We start from the raw sequence: 16,695 nt of genomic DNA, 5'->3' as shown, positions 1-16,695 counted from the left end.
GGTACAAAAGGCCAGCCTCTAGCCTCAAGAGTGGGTAATTCTATACTGTGTTTTGTGTTCCAAAGCCCCCTGCAACTCAGGCCAACACTAGACTCTACCCAAGACTCCTGCCTTGCTCAGACCCTTCCTGGCTCCATCCTGCTTCCTGTGGAATTCCGCTCCCCCCACCAAGCCTCCCAAATCCTTGCTGCTCAGGGAACCCCACCTGAGATGCTAGAGAACTCACAACTCACAGCTTGTCTGTTCGTTCTTAGACCTCCTGGCCAGGCAGTCTGGTCCTTTTACAGAATTGTGAGTTTCAAAAGGAAAACAAATCCAGTGTATTCATCACATATGGGGAGGAGGGGGACAGTTGCTGCTGGGCTTTTTATCTGCCCTCTTGGAATTGGAGGGGGTTGGGAGTTTTAGAAACCAGGCTTACGGAGTGATGGGTGGGAATCACTTTTGAGGGGGTGAGTGGGGCTTTGTGTCTTTTAGGATTACTTCTGGTTGCTTCTTCCCCAGGGCTTGGCTTTTAAAGAGGACCATCCAGAAATAGGGATAAAAGAAGAAGGGGCACCCTGTGAGAGATGGCTTTCACTGTGGTTACTGGGAGCAGTTACCGTCCTCAGGACACAAAAATGACACGTGATATTCAGGTGCAGTGAGCAGCCTTCCTTGCTGGGAGCACTGGGCTCTGTTTGAGAATGTTTTATGTGGTAGCAAGATTGAACAAGAGGTGAATGCCATTGTTTCAGTCAACAATTGGGTTTCTTCCAGAAAAAAAAAACAACTTTTTTTTCAGTTTTCTTTTTTTTTTTTTTTCTGGAAGAAAAAGTGTTCTTTGTGTGGAAGGACACCATCAATTTAACCTCCAGAGCCAAGACGGAGAACATTCCCATTTATGTACTACTTCCCCATCCAACCTTCCTAGGTTTGTTGGTTCTAAAGTTGGCTCATGGTTAGACCTGGGACAACAGAATTGAGGTGAATGAAGCCAACAGTAGCTCCAAATCTCTTATCTTACACCTTTCAGAAATGCCCTTCTTTTCTCCTGGTGTCGGAGGCTAAGTGTGCCGTCCCTCCCTCCCTCCCCCGGCCTCTCCTTCCCGTCACTGAGTCAGTCCCTCCCTCCACCTTCCATAGGACAGAGGTTCCCAACCTGGGTTCATGTCTCCTTGGTGGTCTGTGCGTAGAAGTCATGGGGCCTGTGAACTTACATAGGGAATCAATCACAGCTTTATTTTCACTAACTTCAAGCTGAAATTTGGCATTGGATTCAATTAGGACTGCAGACAACAGAGCACAGTAATATTAGCAGGACCCATGACTTTCTCACGTAGAAATCACTGGTATTGTTCACACCAAGTTACAATGTTGCAGGTATTTCAAAATATCATTCACGTTCTCTCCTACTTCAAAGTTACGGTAGTTATCTGATCCACCACCAAATCTTCTCATTCAATGTTATTTTAAAAAGAACACAAATTAGTAAACCACCTATTTTTAAATATAATTATCTGTATTTTTGTATAGCTGGTTTCTTTGTAATCCTGTTTTTTATTTTAGGCATTTAAAACCATTTTGAGAAGAATCCCTTCACTTCCCTAGACTGCCAAAGAGTATCTGGTGTCACAAAAACAAGTAAAAAACCCTTGGTTTAGAAGTTTTTCCTGATTTGGGAAATTACACACATTCAGAATCAGGGGGATCAGATACATATCGGAGAAACAAATGTTTTGCTGTGCTTATTGGAGTAGACGAATGATTTTGATTATAATATCCAGGACTGTGACTTCATTATAAGACTGGGGTCATGTTACATTTTCCTTTTTCTTTTTTTTAAATGTGGGACCAAACTTAGAAGCCTGACCAAACACTGGAGGAAGTGTTTCCCTGACTCTGTAACTCCCAGTACCTACAGTAATAAACTGGTTCAGAAGTAAACCTTCATTCCTTGTCTGGGGTTTGTTGAAGACACAGGTGACTGTCTCTCAGAGCTTCGATGAGCTCAAGAAAACCAACACTTCAGGCCCAAAGCAGAGAAACTGGGCCTTGTGGTGAACTGGCAGCCACCTCGTGGACAAATGGGCACATTTGTGGCCATCGGAAGTGCTAAATCTGGTGGGTATGTTCCTGTCTCTACCTCTGAGGACCCGGGTGGGGAGAGCTCTTTTCCCCGGGCCCCTGTGGCAGCTCACCTCACAGGAAGAAGGTTCCAAATCCCGGGACGCTTGTCATTTCAATACGCTTTATTGTCTGTGACCATTTATATCCCCCATTTGGTTCTTGTACTAGAAGCAGGGAAGAATTATGGCCACAACAGTGTTATTTGTGGAGGGACCACGGTGGCTGTCTGGAGTCATGTGGCCTCCAGCTTCCATGAGACGCAGAGCCCCTTCCAGCATCTTGAGTGTGTGGCCGCCGGGTTTACCAGGCGGCGTATGTGTGGCCTGGGGGGCTCCATCCCGCTGCCCATCGAGTCACACATCCTGCACACCAGCCCCGTCGTGACATCAGACCTCTAGGCAGCCTGCAGATTTGGGGAATTCCTCTGCCCCCCGAAGTATTCTTCATCTTTAATCCAGTTGTTACAGGGAGTGAACCTGATTTGTTCCAGATGTCCTCAGATTTAGTGATTCCGGAAACTACTCCTAAAGTCGAGGCTGATGAGGATTTGAATTCCTCCCTTCGCTGGGAACCAGCGGTTTTTTTCAGTCAGACAGATGAGGCGGGAGGATGGAGCCGAGGCTGCCTGCAGGGCCCAGGAGGGCCCCCTGGCTTCTCACGTTAGCCTTGTTGGAAAGAGGGTGGCCTTTGAAACAAATACTGACTCTGTCCCTAAATAGGTTATTACCTGAGCCAGAGCTGGGGCCTCGCTGATGCTAGCAAAGTCAGTGAGGACGTAGGCATGTTGGTTTTTTCTCTTTAAAGTAACACGTATTTACATGAATTATCTGAATGTTGCTGGGGAAACCACTATTTGAGCTCGGATCACCTTAGTAAATACATGCTTTTCTCTTACGTTAGGAGCATAAAACTGGCCCAGGTAAGGGGGCTACACATGAGGGAGATAGAGGTATTTCTGGCTTCATATAAGTGGTTTTCAAAGCAGAAGTTCAGTCCCAGGAATCATTTCCCTGACCTGCTATAAACTTTAGTTGACAGGCCTTGCAGAGGGGCCCTGTGATCTCTGTCTGGAATTAATAGCCATGTGGGTCTGTTTTGCGTGATTAGAAGGGGTTTATAAAGCCTGGCAAGATCTGAAGCACATCTCAAACTATATGGGATAGTAGCCCACTGTCGGAGAAGGTTGAATCCTGCATGCATACACATAGCGTGCTCTGTTTAACAATAGTACTGGCTTATGCAGTTTTTTACAGTATAAACAATATGAATATTAAAGCTATTTAAAGTTATGGATTTAAAACAAAAACAGAAATTAATGAATGTAGATTGTTGCTGTTTAGATGTCTTTTAAAGTGTATTTGAAAGTAGACAAATGCCCAGATAGATGCTGGCGGGTGCCTGGGATGAGCCGTGTAAGTGCCATCGACCCGGGGATTCAGCTGATGCCCAGCCAGACCACTGGGCTGTGTATCCAGGGAAACCAGAGTCAGGAGGAGAAGCTGAGTGGTGACAGAGGTATGTGGGCTGGGCACACCTGAAAGACAGGTGGGTCCCGATGTGGCACTGAGTTTTGAACAAAGCGAAACATGTTGCTGGATGTGAAGTGAGAGGCTTCTGAGCAGGTCAGCGTGGACCACCAAATGGATCAGAGCATGTGGTTCTGGGATGAGGCTGTAAACCACAGGATATTGCCTGAGGCTAGGGTTTCTGTGGGGCCGGCTGCAGGATAACCACTGGGCAAGACCAGTAGTTGGGCAGAAATAACAGTTCCCATCATTCTAGAGTATATTAAAATATAAGACAAGATTAGGTTTGATTTCTTAAATGTATTCAAAATTATACCTTGTAGGTACTGTATCTTTTCTTAAATTTTTCTTGGTGATTTTTTTTTAACATCAACAACAAAAAAACAATTTTTACCAAAAAAAAAAAAAAGTGATAGCTTTTTGGGTATTCTTGGTTAATAAAATAAATCCTTAAGTGTTTGCCACAATAGCTAGAACCTTCAAAATCAGGAAAATTTAGTAATTTTTCACAGCAGTGAAAATTGATAATTTGGATTCTGTATACTTTGATGTTTCAGTGAGATCTACAGGAATCCAAAGTAATAGGTGATAAAACTAACTAAACTAAGTAACTGACAAAGTAAACTAACTAAAATGAGCCAGCAAGACAGAAGCAATTCCCATCCCTGTCGGAAAGAGGCATTTTGGAGCTTATACTGGAACGTTTCATATACTGGACTGATTCCTTAATAGTCCCTTTCTGGGACTCAAGGTTTCCTTATCCAGGGTTCCATCACATGAGAAGTGGGGGCAGGATAAGTTCCCCAACGTATTACAAGCTGAGAGTGAGGCACTAAGAACCCAAAAACAGTGCATCCATCTGTTCCTCGCCTTTCTTTGCTCTGCTTACGGGGGCCTGACTCTGGAAAACTACATTCCCCAGGCTCCTTTGCCAACAGACTTCCTGTTAAGTTTGGCCAGTGAGAGCACTGGTGAGAAGTTGGAAGGAGGGAGAAGTCAAGGTGTTTCTCCCCAACCCCAGGCACTTCAAACAGCATCTCTGGCAACGGCTGCTTCCCATCCGTGGCTTCACCCCCTTCTTGGCAGTCCCAGCTCCGATCACAAGCTCTTCCCTCAGTCCCTCCAGCTCTGCGGTGGATTGATGCTTCCAATTTCTGGTTTTCCTCATCTGCCCTTGTTTGGTCTTTTAGCGCTTCTAGGTTCACCTAGTTCCCCATTTCGGTCCCTTCTAGTGAACCACCTGGCACGGACTCTGTTTTCCTAGCTGGACTCTGATACAGTGGGTTTGAATCCTGGCTCTGCCACTAAGTAAACAGGTACCTAAACTTGCTACCTAGTAAGTTCATAAGCCAGTTACCTTATTTAGTATTCAATGTCCTTGTCTGCAATATAGGGAGGAGGTTGGTCTGTAATCACTCTAAAGTCCTTTCCAGCTGTAAAAGCCCATGAGTCTCTAAACTGTGATCTTATAAAAATGAGTGTATTACCCCACCTGTATCAGGTGACATTTTAATCATTTACACCTCAGGACATGGCTTGGTCTTCATAATACTCTGTGGGTACAGAATTTGTTGAGGACATTCCCCATCTCTAAAGGCTGATGTTGGTAGCTTTATTCTTTGGAGACATAGAAATGTTGGGGTTTTGAGAGTGGGGATTTACTTCGTTCGGTACAGATCACTAATTTGCTATAAAGAGGAGTTGCCTGTGTCACAGGGGAGAGGTCTGCCATCCAGCTCTTTGAATGCAAATGCTTCTGTGACAATCCTGGGAGCTTTGTAACAACTGTCAGATGCAGCAGTAGGCTTGACTGTGAGAACTCTCAGCCTGCAGAGGTGAACAGAGGCTGAAGAGTAAACACCCTAATGACATTCTAGGATAGAGTGCTGTGAGCGCTGTCGTGACTTGTAGATCTCGGCAGCTGCCTTCCTGGGTTGGGAAGCTGGGGGCAGTCCCTTACAGAGTGTACGCCCTGCAAAGATGGTCTCAGAAATTTGTGCTTGCTGCCATCTGTATGTTCTCAAATTGGTCCCTAGTCACTCTCCCCGAAGTGAATTGTACCAGGGAAGCTCAGAAATACATAGCCCTAAGAATTAGCAAGGGTAGTATCCTGTGTTTTTCTTAAAGGGCACTGATTTTAGGGCAAGGACAGTATTAAAAAGAGTTGACAACCTGCAGAGCAGTCGTACCTCCCTTTAAGAGCAGTTGTCAGACATAGACAACCAGAAGAGCACCCCCCTTGCAACCCACTGGTGGTCAGCCCTGGGACAGCTCAAGACATTCTCTCTGGACTAGATCTGCAGGGCTTCCTTCCTTTCCCCACCACATCGCAGAGAACCTGTGAGGTTCACCTGCACAATGTACCATTTCCGGCATCAGATTTTGGTAAAACTCAAAGTTACTTTCAGGGGAGGAAAATACACACGTGGGACACCTTTTCTTTTTTCTTTTTGGCATTTCACAATATTCATTGCAGCATTTTATAAGCAAGTGAGTTTTAGGAGCTAAATATTAGCAATTTTATTTCTTTAAATACTCAGTTTTATTTTCACCCAAATCTACTTGATTTTCCCTAAACCTCTCCTTCTCAAGGAAAATGAGTAAATATGCATGATTGAAGATTAATCACAAATCAGCCATATTACTTGTTACAGGTAAAATACATAGAATTTGCTGTGAGTCTAGAACAGTTCTGACCAATAGAAATACAATACAAGCCACATATGCAATTTTGAATTTTCTGGTAGCCACATCGAAAAATTTAAGTGAAAGTGGTGTAACAAATTTAATATATCAAACACCATTTAAACATACAATTAATACTAAAACAATGATTGAGATTTTTGCATCTTTTTTTTTTTTTATTATTGCAGTAAGTCTTAGAAATCTGGTGTGTATTTTACACTTCATTCAGACCTGCTCAAAAGCCACATGTGACCCGTGGCTGTCATAGGTGATAGCACAGGTCTAGAACATGCACTTCAGAGTTGTCTCACTGTACATGAGGGAGCGGGGGTAACTGTACACCAGTTCTCATCAGTCCTTGGTTGAGGGCTCCGACAGGGAATGTCAGGGGCTTATTTCTCAGGCACTTTGCTGATCTGCAGGAAGAGGTTTTCCAGTGGAAGATGGGGATGCTGGCAGATGGAATTGCAGCCTTGGAGGCCGTGGTCATAAGACCTCCAGGGGACGAGAGCAGGACCACTCAGAGCCTACTGCGTCTTACAATACCTTCACTTTGGTGCCTTATTGTTTATTAACAAATTACTGGCAACACACCTGGCATTGGTGACTCCAGGTAACACTTAAGTTTACTGGCCTCCAAAATCAACCCCAAACTCTGACATTCAAGGTCCTTGGGAATCTGGACACATTCTACTTACTCTAACGGCCTCCCACTCATCTTACCGCTAAGGATGCCTTTTTCTGGCCTCTTTCCATATTACTTCTGAGTCACTTCCATCCCTTTATCCATTGTTTTTTTTTTCCCCCTGCCTGCAGTGCTTTTCCTATTCCACCCCCCACCCCGCCCCGTATGCTCCTCCTTCTTTAAGATGTGGCTCATTGTCTACATCTCTCAGAGAACTTCTTATGATGACTTCAGTCTACAGTGATTTCTTTCCCCTGGATTCCTCTTACATCTTATTCTGCACCTGTTCCTTCGGTATGACTTGTCTGACCAGCGTCATGGTGTATCTCCTTCACATGATAGTTTATTTGGTACTTTGTGCTCAGACCCTCATAGGAAGACATCAGATGAGCTGCTGTGGTTTGATGTGGTTTCTTTTCATGTTGGTAATTTTAAGCACCAATTGTTGAAAAGCTCTGATAATTGTCAGTAAAGTGCCAAGGAGACTACCCAGCAGAGCTGCTGGAGGCACCTGGAATCATCCTGAATGCCTCCACCAGTTTCAAGGAAAATTGTCAACAGGAAAAATAAGCACTCCCAGTACCTTTTGTAAAGAGATGACATCTCTCAATATTCTAAAAAGGCTAAGAACACAGCCACAAGTTCATTTCTTATCTTATTATACACAAATAAGTTTTATGTCCATTTTATACTGTTTAGTTGGGTTTTTATGGGCTCTGGGAACAGTGGGAACAGGGAGAAGACCACCGGACCAGGAATTAGGAGGGCCGCCTGGCTGCCTGGCTCTGCCACCGTCTGCTGCGTGGCCGCAGGGAAGTGGTTAAATCTGGCCTATAACTGCGAAGTGGTGACTCAGATGAGCCCCCGTCCAGCTGTCAAATTCCATTTCTGATTTTACGATGTCTGCCCTTTCTAAGACAAGGCAGCATCATTTATGATTTTAAATTGCTGCGGCTGCAGTTCGTGTCATGGCTCTTATGGTACATTGTTGAGGATATCTGTGATTTGTTGGAGGCTGAATCCTTATTCAGGAATGCTGCTGCCAATTTTGACATTTCTCCAGTGGGAGAATGTGATCTGCTTCACAATGTCTTTTTTAATGTGAATTCCATGAATGGAAAAACCAGGGTGTGTGTGCGTGTGTACAATCAATCCGAGCAACGTTTTTGTTCATGGGGCTATCATTCCATCAGCTGTAGGATTCATGGTTCACTTCCTTGATAATACCTTGCCTAAGATCCCCCATGGCCCTTCCCTCCCCGCACTGTCCCTGCAGATTCCCTTCTTTGTGCTCCCGTAGCGTAAGGGATCTCAGAAGGATTCCTTTATCCCTGAGGGTCAGCACTTAGCACATATTGACGTCCACTTAATGTCTTACATGTTTGTTTCCTCCACTAGACTGTGAACAGCTTGAGGGCTGAGACCTGTGTCTCTGGTACCCAGGTTGAGAAGGTAGCTTTACAAAGTGTTGGATGGATAAATGATGAGGGAAGAAGGGAGAGGGGGGATGATGGAAGAATGGAGGGTGGAATGGGTGGGTTTGGCTGCCCTGTATTATTATCCTAGTTGTCATCATCAAACATAGTTGTGGATTTTTTTTTATTTTCCTTTTATGCTGATTCTTGGGGCTTGTATAGATGGACAGAAAACCTCAAGTTTTGTAAGGAAAAGATTGATTCAAAATAAACATTTTTTTAATTATGTCAAATACTAAAGAAGAAGTAAAGTTTATAAATAGTTTATAAGAGAATCGTTTGGGATTAAGAATTTCCCTTTCCCCCACAAAGTAAATAGCTCGCATGCTGAAGAAGACACCTTCCTGTAAGCAGGAGAGAAAAAGCCCAAAGGAAGTAAAAGTCCTGCCCGTGGCGTAGTCGTAACGTTTATAATGAGAGAAATAGCAAGATGAAGACATCCAAAAGGATATGAGGAAAATCACATGGTAGCAAATGTGTCCACAAATACAAGGTCAGTCATAGTAACAGGGAGTTTTGTAAACTCAAATACAGTTGACCGGAATACACGTAATGAACTGCCTGTGCCTCCTTTACTCAGGCAAAATTTAAACTAGCAGCAAAAGAAAAATAAAAGTATTATATTTTATGAAAGACAGATTATAACCATGAATTATGTAAATAAGGCCAGGGTTTATATCTTTAAGACTAAAGGAAGGTCTACAATGATCTAGTAGAAAATTATTAAACAGCATTCAGCTTCTTTGTTTTCTTTCCTTAGCATCATCACAAAAAATAAAAAGACCTACATAAAACTGTCTTCCATGATAGAGAGGGAAGAGTTTGCTTTAGTGGCCTTTAGTGGTTCAGCATATGATGATTTGATACGGAAATATAATGCGTTTACTCAAGAGGGAACTTTGAATGGTATGCGCTCTTCACGTCCGGTAATGCGCGAGGTCAGAGCGCAGGTTCTGCTGTGACGTGGAGGCGCCACGCAGCTACCGACATGCCAGCAGCAGCATCTGACACTTGGAGGACTGAATGAATGGGTGCTGAACTTAAGTATAAATGCAGCGTGTTCACTAACAGCTGCTATAAGATGTCTCAGGACAGTTACATTTGTTTTGTCATTTTTGATAGTAAATGAGCAAGACGTTTCCAGCAGGCTGTATGTGCGCTGTAAGTTAAGCTTCATAGAAACTGTGTGGTTGGTATCTTAGGTTGACGACAAATAACGCTTTTCACGTAAAAGTGCACCAGGGTCATTGGTGGACATGGAAATACGATCCACTTAAAAGACTGCACCAGCAAATTAGAATCAATGGGGAAATTTCTCAGGGAAGGAAATACCTTGAAAATTAGAAAAAATTGTTCTTCAGTGGATCAGTGAGCACCTGTGGAATGTTTGGCACAAAAATCCTGGGTCTGAGAAGCTGGTTTTTGTGGACTCCTGTTCTTTTCAGATGTCACTAAAAGGCATTTCTTGCCAAAGCCCTTCCCGACTGAGGTGGAGTTTATGTAGCTCACACAGCCTTCATGCCAGGGGAAGCTGGGCACCAGCTCCGGCTCAGCCCCTCCATGGCCGCTGGGTGACCTTGGCCTGTAAATGTGAAGGCTGAACTGATGCTCTGTATTGGGGATGTCATGCATGCCATTCATTCATTCAGTGAGAGTTTGTTGAACACTGACTGTGTGCCAGGCACTCTTCTATCCCTGGAGGTTCAGTGATGGGCAAAACCAGACAGGGGTCTCTGCCCCTGGTGCTTAGATCCTCATAGGGGGAGAAACTTCCTTAATCAATTAGCCACACAAATAAATGTGTCATCACGGCCTTGGGAAACGCCAGGAAGGGACTGATGGAGCTCTGGGACTGGAAAAGCTCATAATAGGGGGATTGATTGATTTCACCCAGAAGGGAGACCAGAAGAGGCCTCCTGGGGGTGTGACAGGCAAGGAGCTGGAGGATACAGGCTACAGTGGAGAGGGATGGCTGTGAAGGCACAGGAGGCACTGAGTTCTCTGCCCAGCACAGCAACTTGACCGCCTTATCTCTCTGCATCTCGACTTTTTCATCTTTAAAAATGGGACCGACATCAAGAACCTTTCATGCGCTTGTAGGTTTCAGGATAACATGTTTGAAAGTACCAGCACCAGGAAAAATACATTTCATTTCATTTCTAAAAATAGCTTTGGAAGCAGAGATGTTCTGTTTTGTATGTAAATTTTAGAAGTGGAGAAAGAGTGAAAACAGCATCGAGGGTTCGTTAAAACGTCCGAGTTTGCTTTGGGCCCTGGAAGGTGCCTGGCTTTCCTTAATCATCAAAGAGCCATGTTTACATTGCCTGACCCTGAAACCCTGGGAATGACCTTGCTGTGTGATTAAGTGACAGAGGCCCGAGCTTTAGGGGCTGGTGGAAGGTTAGACATTCCTGGCCTGATCTCTGGCCATTTAATTCACGAGGAAAGGAGGCTGAGCACGTGAACGACAAAACTGGAACGAGGAGGCACCCCTCCGCGCCCTGGTCTTATGCTTCTCTATCTTGTCTCTCTGCTTAATATTCCATCTGGAAACTATGGATACTCTCCGAGGTGCCTGGGCTACTTGTGGGTGCTTATGCAATTCCTTCTCGAGATGAAGCGAGGTTAACGCTCTCTCATAACTCCTCAAGGCCTGAGGATTACTCCTTTAATCTTACAAAAGCAAACAGGAGGACAGAAATAACCCATCAATTGTTAAAAATGAAAATGGCCAAGAATAATAAATAATTGCCACAAGAGCTTGAGGTCAGGGTCTTAATTTATTGGAGGCCATTCAGGAATCTGAAACTTCTCTCCGAGTTAATTTCTCACATCTTGTTTGGATCCTGAGAGCTCTTGCTTCCAAAAGCAAGGCCATCGGATGGCCCCTCGCACATGTTATTCTTGTTGACATGCCAGGCATGCAGGAGAGTGGGGTCCTCTCTTGACAGATGGGTAATGATGATTCCTCCCCCACAAAAATCCGTATTTCAAAGTATGATAGCCTACCGAGATTTTGGAGAGTTCTCTTCTCTTTCGTGCTGTGTTAGCTGTGTTCATGGTTGCAAGCAACAATAAACATGTGCTTGTTAATGTAAGCAGAAAAGGAATTTATTGGAAAGATATGGGCTGGTTCAGAGCATCAGCAGGAAGAGGAGGCAAGGCTCAGCCCTGGATGCCACCCCTGGGTTCTCAACTCCTCTGGGTCTGCCTCAAATGATCTCAGGGGGCCCTGGTGTCCTTGGGCAGCCCTCAAAATTCATGGCCCCTGTTGGCAGCATCTGCTCCCTATTCTGAGGCCTCTTGACCACCTTATATCACATGACTGCACGTGTCAGGTGCCCACACTTCAGTGACAGGGAGGCGGGGAGTGGGCGTGTCTGCCCCCGTTCTGTTAATGTGCCCTTCCTACCTATCTTGAGACTGCCCCCCCAAACTGGAAGGTGTCAGGATGCTGAGTGGTCCCTCAAATGATAACTGTTTATTAGTCAAACCCTCATATGCTTGATCACATCTCCCCTTAACTGTTTGGCCAGTCAGAGATTGGCCATCAGTGTGAATTTATTTTGGCCAAAGCTCACATCACATAATAATCACATAATAATCATTAGTCCCCTGTGCATCTTCATCATCAGCATCTTCCTCACCACCATCATCCTCATCTCCACCAAACCCACCACCATCATCCTCACCACCATCATCCTCACCACCATCATCCTCATCTCCATCATCCTCATCTCCACCAAACTCACCACCATCATCCTCATCTCCACCAAACCCACCACCATCATCCTCACCACCATCATCCTCATCTCCATCATCCTCATCTCCACCAAACTCACCATCATCTTCCTCACCACCATCATCCTCACCACCATCATCCTTATCTCCATCATCATCCCATTGGTGGCCCCTTCACTCCCCCACTCTCCCAGGTTGCCATTTCCCTCCATTTCCTCCCCTCTCAAACATTCCCTCCTCTTCCTCTCCCTTCCCAGTTTTGATGCTGCTTCTATTCCCCTGCAAAATGGAAGCAATCATAGGGGAACTTTCATCTGTTCCCACTACCCATCTACACGATGGATCACTCCACTTTCTCACTTCATACCAGGTGAGGCCAGCCCCTCCCTTTGTTCACCAGGCCATCCAGCACTTGTGCTCTGTCACGTCTTCATTAATCGTCTCCTGTGTAGTAGATCCTTCCCATGATCATGAAATATGCTGTGACGATTCCCACCTAAAAAGAAAAAACAGTTCCCTTGGGCCCCTTCCTCCACCAGCTGTCATCCTATTTCTCTTCTTTCCTTTATAGAAAAATTCCTCCAGATAGTTGGCTGTGCTCACTGTTTCCCTTTTTTCTCCTCCTGCCTCTCTTAAACCAACCCCAGTCAAGCTTTCTTCCCCATCCCTGCACTAGAGCAATGCCTGTCAAGATCACCAGTGACCTCCAGGTGGCTCGTTCCAGTGGCCAGTTCTAATTCTTCACGTTACTTTGCCAGGTTTCACAAAACTGATGACTGCTGTCTTGAAGCATGTGGCTGGTTGGATACCATCTGTCTTGGTTTTCCTCCTGTCTCCTTAACCGCTCTTTTTCAGTCTCCTTTGTTGATTCCTCCTCGTCTTCAACTCCTCTAAGTGTGAGACCCCCTTCTCTATTTACATGCATTCTCTAGTGATCATTTCTAGTCCACCCTAAATACGTATCTCCACCTATGACACGTCTTCAACTGCAGACTCTTGCATCCAACTGTCTTTGCATCTTTTCTTAAACATCCAGTAGACATTTGGGTTTTCTCTGCTGGACCTTCTATACCTGTGGTCTTTCCCATCTCAGTAAGTGACAACTCTTCCCTTCCAGTTATTGAATTTAAAATCCTTGCAGCCATCCTTGACTCTCTTTCCCTAACACCCCACCCCTCATCCAATCCATGAGCAAAACCTGTTGGCCACAGCCTTCGAAACACATTGAGACTATGACCCCTTCTCACTGCCTCACCTTCTACCACGTGGTCTGAACTGCCATCTTCTTACACCTGAATTAGTACAAGAACCTCCCAACCAGGTTCCCTGCTCCCCCGTCAGCCACTCACTCCAGACTGTTCATGTCACAGCCAGTGTGAGCCTTTAAACATGGAAGTCAGGTCACACCACTCCCCTGCTCAGAGCCCTGCAGGAGCCCCGGGCTCAGAGTCAAACTGAGGTCCCCGTGATGGCCCGCAGTGCCCGGTGGTCTGCCCGTCCCAGTCCCTCCCCTCTTTCCCAGCAGTTCCTCCCACGCTCCCCTCCCTCACTCCTCCCCAGCCATGCTGGCCGCCTTGCCGTCCTTGAACACAGCAGGCACAACTTTTGCTTTGCTGGTCCCCAGATATCTGTGTATCTTGTTCTTTCTTCCTTCCGGTTTCTACTGAGAGGTCGCCTCACCAGTGAAGCTACCCTGACCAGCCAATTTAAAATTGCACCCCACTCTCCCCCCGAGTCTGCTGCTCTCTGTCCTTCTCACCCTTTGTAAGATTCCCCCTTTGCTCTTGTCGCACTCTGACTGGTACATCTGCCTCTTTGTGTATGCGCTTTGGGGCTCCCTGAGGCTATGGGAAGGCAAGACCTCTGTTTTGTTCACTACTCTCATTGGCACATGGAGCAGGTGCTCAGAAACATCTGAATGAATTACTGTAGGCCTGAATTCCATGTATAGGTCATTGAATGTCTTATAATTTTCCAAGTCGGATGTATGGATTTCACATGGACCACAGAACATCCTAGTGAGTCCTCAGAACCCCTGTGCTTAGAAGACAAAGCGGAGGCCCCTGGGAACTGACTGCTTGCCCCAGGACGCATGGCCGGTTTGTGAGGTTCCTGGTACTTGTAGTTCCAGCCCCTGTTGAGTTTCTGCCCCTGCTCTTAGCTCCCCACTGACAGCTCATGTTGTATTAGTGAAAGCTTTAGGCCATTCATTGCTGTTCATTTTCCATTGCAGCGTTGATGAGAAAACCCCATACCTAGCTTTGGGGGCCGTGAAGAACATCTCCCTAAACATCTCCATCGCCAACCTCGGGGACGACGCCTATGATGCTAACGTGTCCTTCAACGTTTCCCGGGAGCTCTTCTTCATCAACATGTGGCAGAAGGTAAGGGGGGCCCACATCGATGGCATGTGCTGACTTTCCTTGGAGCTTGGCATAGGCAGTGATCCTACCAAGACAAGTCCTATATGTGGAAGAGTCTTTGGAATGATTACAATTGGACTCAGAAAGCATGTTGGTCCAGCCCAAAAAGAAGCCATAAATACGCAGGGAGCGTCAGAGCAGCATCCATATCTCACACCGTCTCCATCCCTTCTCTCTTGTGAAACCCTCTCTGCAGTTTTATGTCTGACCCCTTCTCTGATATGATCCCATCGCCATCTCTAGCACATGCATGTTCTAGAGAATTCCCCCTCTAGGTCAGTGGGTGTGAAAAACAAGGAATGAGAACAGATACCTCCTTATCACGAGTAGTTATCACCAACGGTGCATTTGATGTTTTCCATTGAGAGGGTCGTGGCCATCAGCCTGTGCTTTGGCATATTGATTTATTCCTGAAATATTTTAATGAATTGAGGAAATCAAATTATTTCCATGAATTGAGTGAGTTTTTTTCTTTTTTTAAAGAGTGAATGAATTTATTTGAATGATTGACATTTAAGTTGCATGACTCAAGAAAGGAAAAGGAGCAGGGATGCCCGCCTGCCCCGTAATCCACCCAGTGAACCATGTTGGGGAAGAAAGAGTCACAGGCCTGGTGTGTGGGCAGCAGGAGGAACAAGTGAACTCAGACAGATCTCCCTCCCCCCCCGGGGGTTGTCTGACTGTCGGCAGCTGTTCCGATGGGAACTTTTGCAGCTTTTGTAAGTGTTCACAGCATTGAACTGCAGTGCCTGAGGCCCATATTAAAATGGAGCCAAAGTCACTTTCCACGAGAAACCTTTCCTAACCTGCAGGTGAGCACCAAGGGCAGCCTTCTGTCCAGGCACAGGTCCGGCCAGGCTCCATAGTTTGGACAGGGCTGTGCCAACCCTGCACGGCTTGGGGGCAGCTGAAGCATGTAGCGCCATCTGGAATGGCTCTCCAGGAACTCCCCCAAGAGGTCATCTCAGATGCTCTGCTGCTCCATCGTTTTTGGAGCTCCAGGATGAGGGAGACCACAGAAGCACTGAATGGCGTGCTTTCCAGCCACCTTCTACACCCAAACTATCATCCCCGGGTTAAGCCCAGTGCAGAGGGAACCAGGTATCTATAGGCTTCTGTTACCTGGCGATGCACAGAATCTCCCTTACAGAATTTCCATGCCATGATGTCATGGTGCCATGACACCATCTTCCTAGGGGTGGGGGAGAGGCGGCTAGGAGGGTGGACGGGGTAGGGGAAGAGGGGATTATGCAGGGACCAGACCTGTGGTACCTCCTCTGTGGTAACTGAGAGGATGTGGCTGGTGACTGAGTCATCACAGTGAGCAGGTTCCCCTCACTCAGGGATACATTTCTCTGTCTCAGAATTAGGAATAGCTGTGCTTTCCCCCAGCATTTTGCCTTGTTTGTACCTGTGGACACAGTCTTCCGTGTAACCGACTAAGCTTCGTTGTCTCTGTTTGCTGGAAAATTCAGAGCTGGCTCCACTCTTTCGGGACGTAGGAGTTGGTAGTAGTATTGTATAAACTAAATAGCCACCTGCATCTTACTTTACTCCCCTTCACCATGTTTTTTTTCTTTTTAGCTGGCAGATTGCATAATAGTCTTATCATAGGATGTATGTGGGTTACCTATTAATTCCAATTATTGTATATTTCAAGTCCAGTTTTATTCTCTTTTAAATGATACTGTGATTAGCATCTTTTACAGAGCTTAGTATGAGCAAATGATTATTTGCTTAATCCTATAATTATTTGGGAAGTGGCAAGTATCATTTATTGACCACCTACTATACACCAGGGGTTTTACCTGCATTTTCCATTCCCTCCTTACTGCATGTGTTGCATCTGATTTATTGGCGGAATGCTCTCAGAAGAGAAGTGAGGGAAGCAGGATGGGGCAGAAAGGGCTGAGTAAGGGTGTGCTGTCGTAAAATCTGGCCTTGGTCTGATTTGTGGGGCAGAAAGAGGTGGGGAAGGCCCTAGAGCATAAATTGCTCAGCAAAATTGTCTGCCCGTGAAGTGGCCGGGGAGCTGTGTTCCCACCCCTGTA

General features: G+C 45.8%; 1 protein-coding gene across 1 annotated transcript in view; it reads left to right on the top strand.

Annotated features, from left to right (window-relative positions):
- The window catches only part of ITGA9 (integrin subunit alpha 9), a 314,996-nt gene that overhangs the window by 181,464 nt on the left and 116,837 nt on the right, over nucleotides 1-16,695 (top strand). Inside the window, exon 18 of the mRNA XM_074345242.1 lies at nucleotides 14,455-14,605. Coding sequence (XP_074201343.1) covers nucleotides 14,455-14,605 — 151 coding nt within the window. The remainder of the gene's footprint in view (nucleotides 1-14,454; nucleotides 14,606-16,695) is intronic.

Source organism: Camelus bactrianus, chromosome 17 (assembly GCF_048773025.1).
Source record: "Camelus bactrianus isolate YW-2024 breed Bactrian camel chromosome 17, ASM4877302v1, whole genome shotgun sequence".
NCBI classification, from domain to species: Eukaryota; Metazoa; Chordata; class Mammalia; order Artiodactyla; family Camelidae; genus Camelus; species Camelus bactrianus.
The sequence above is the reverse complement of the archived record's forward strand: the minus strand, read 5'-3'. Positions and strand labels throughout refer to the sequence as shown.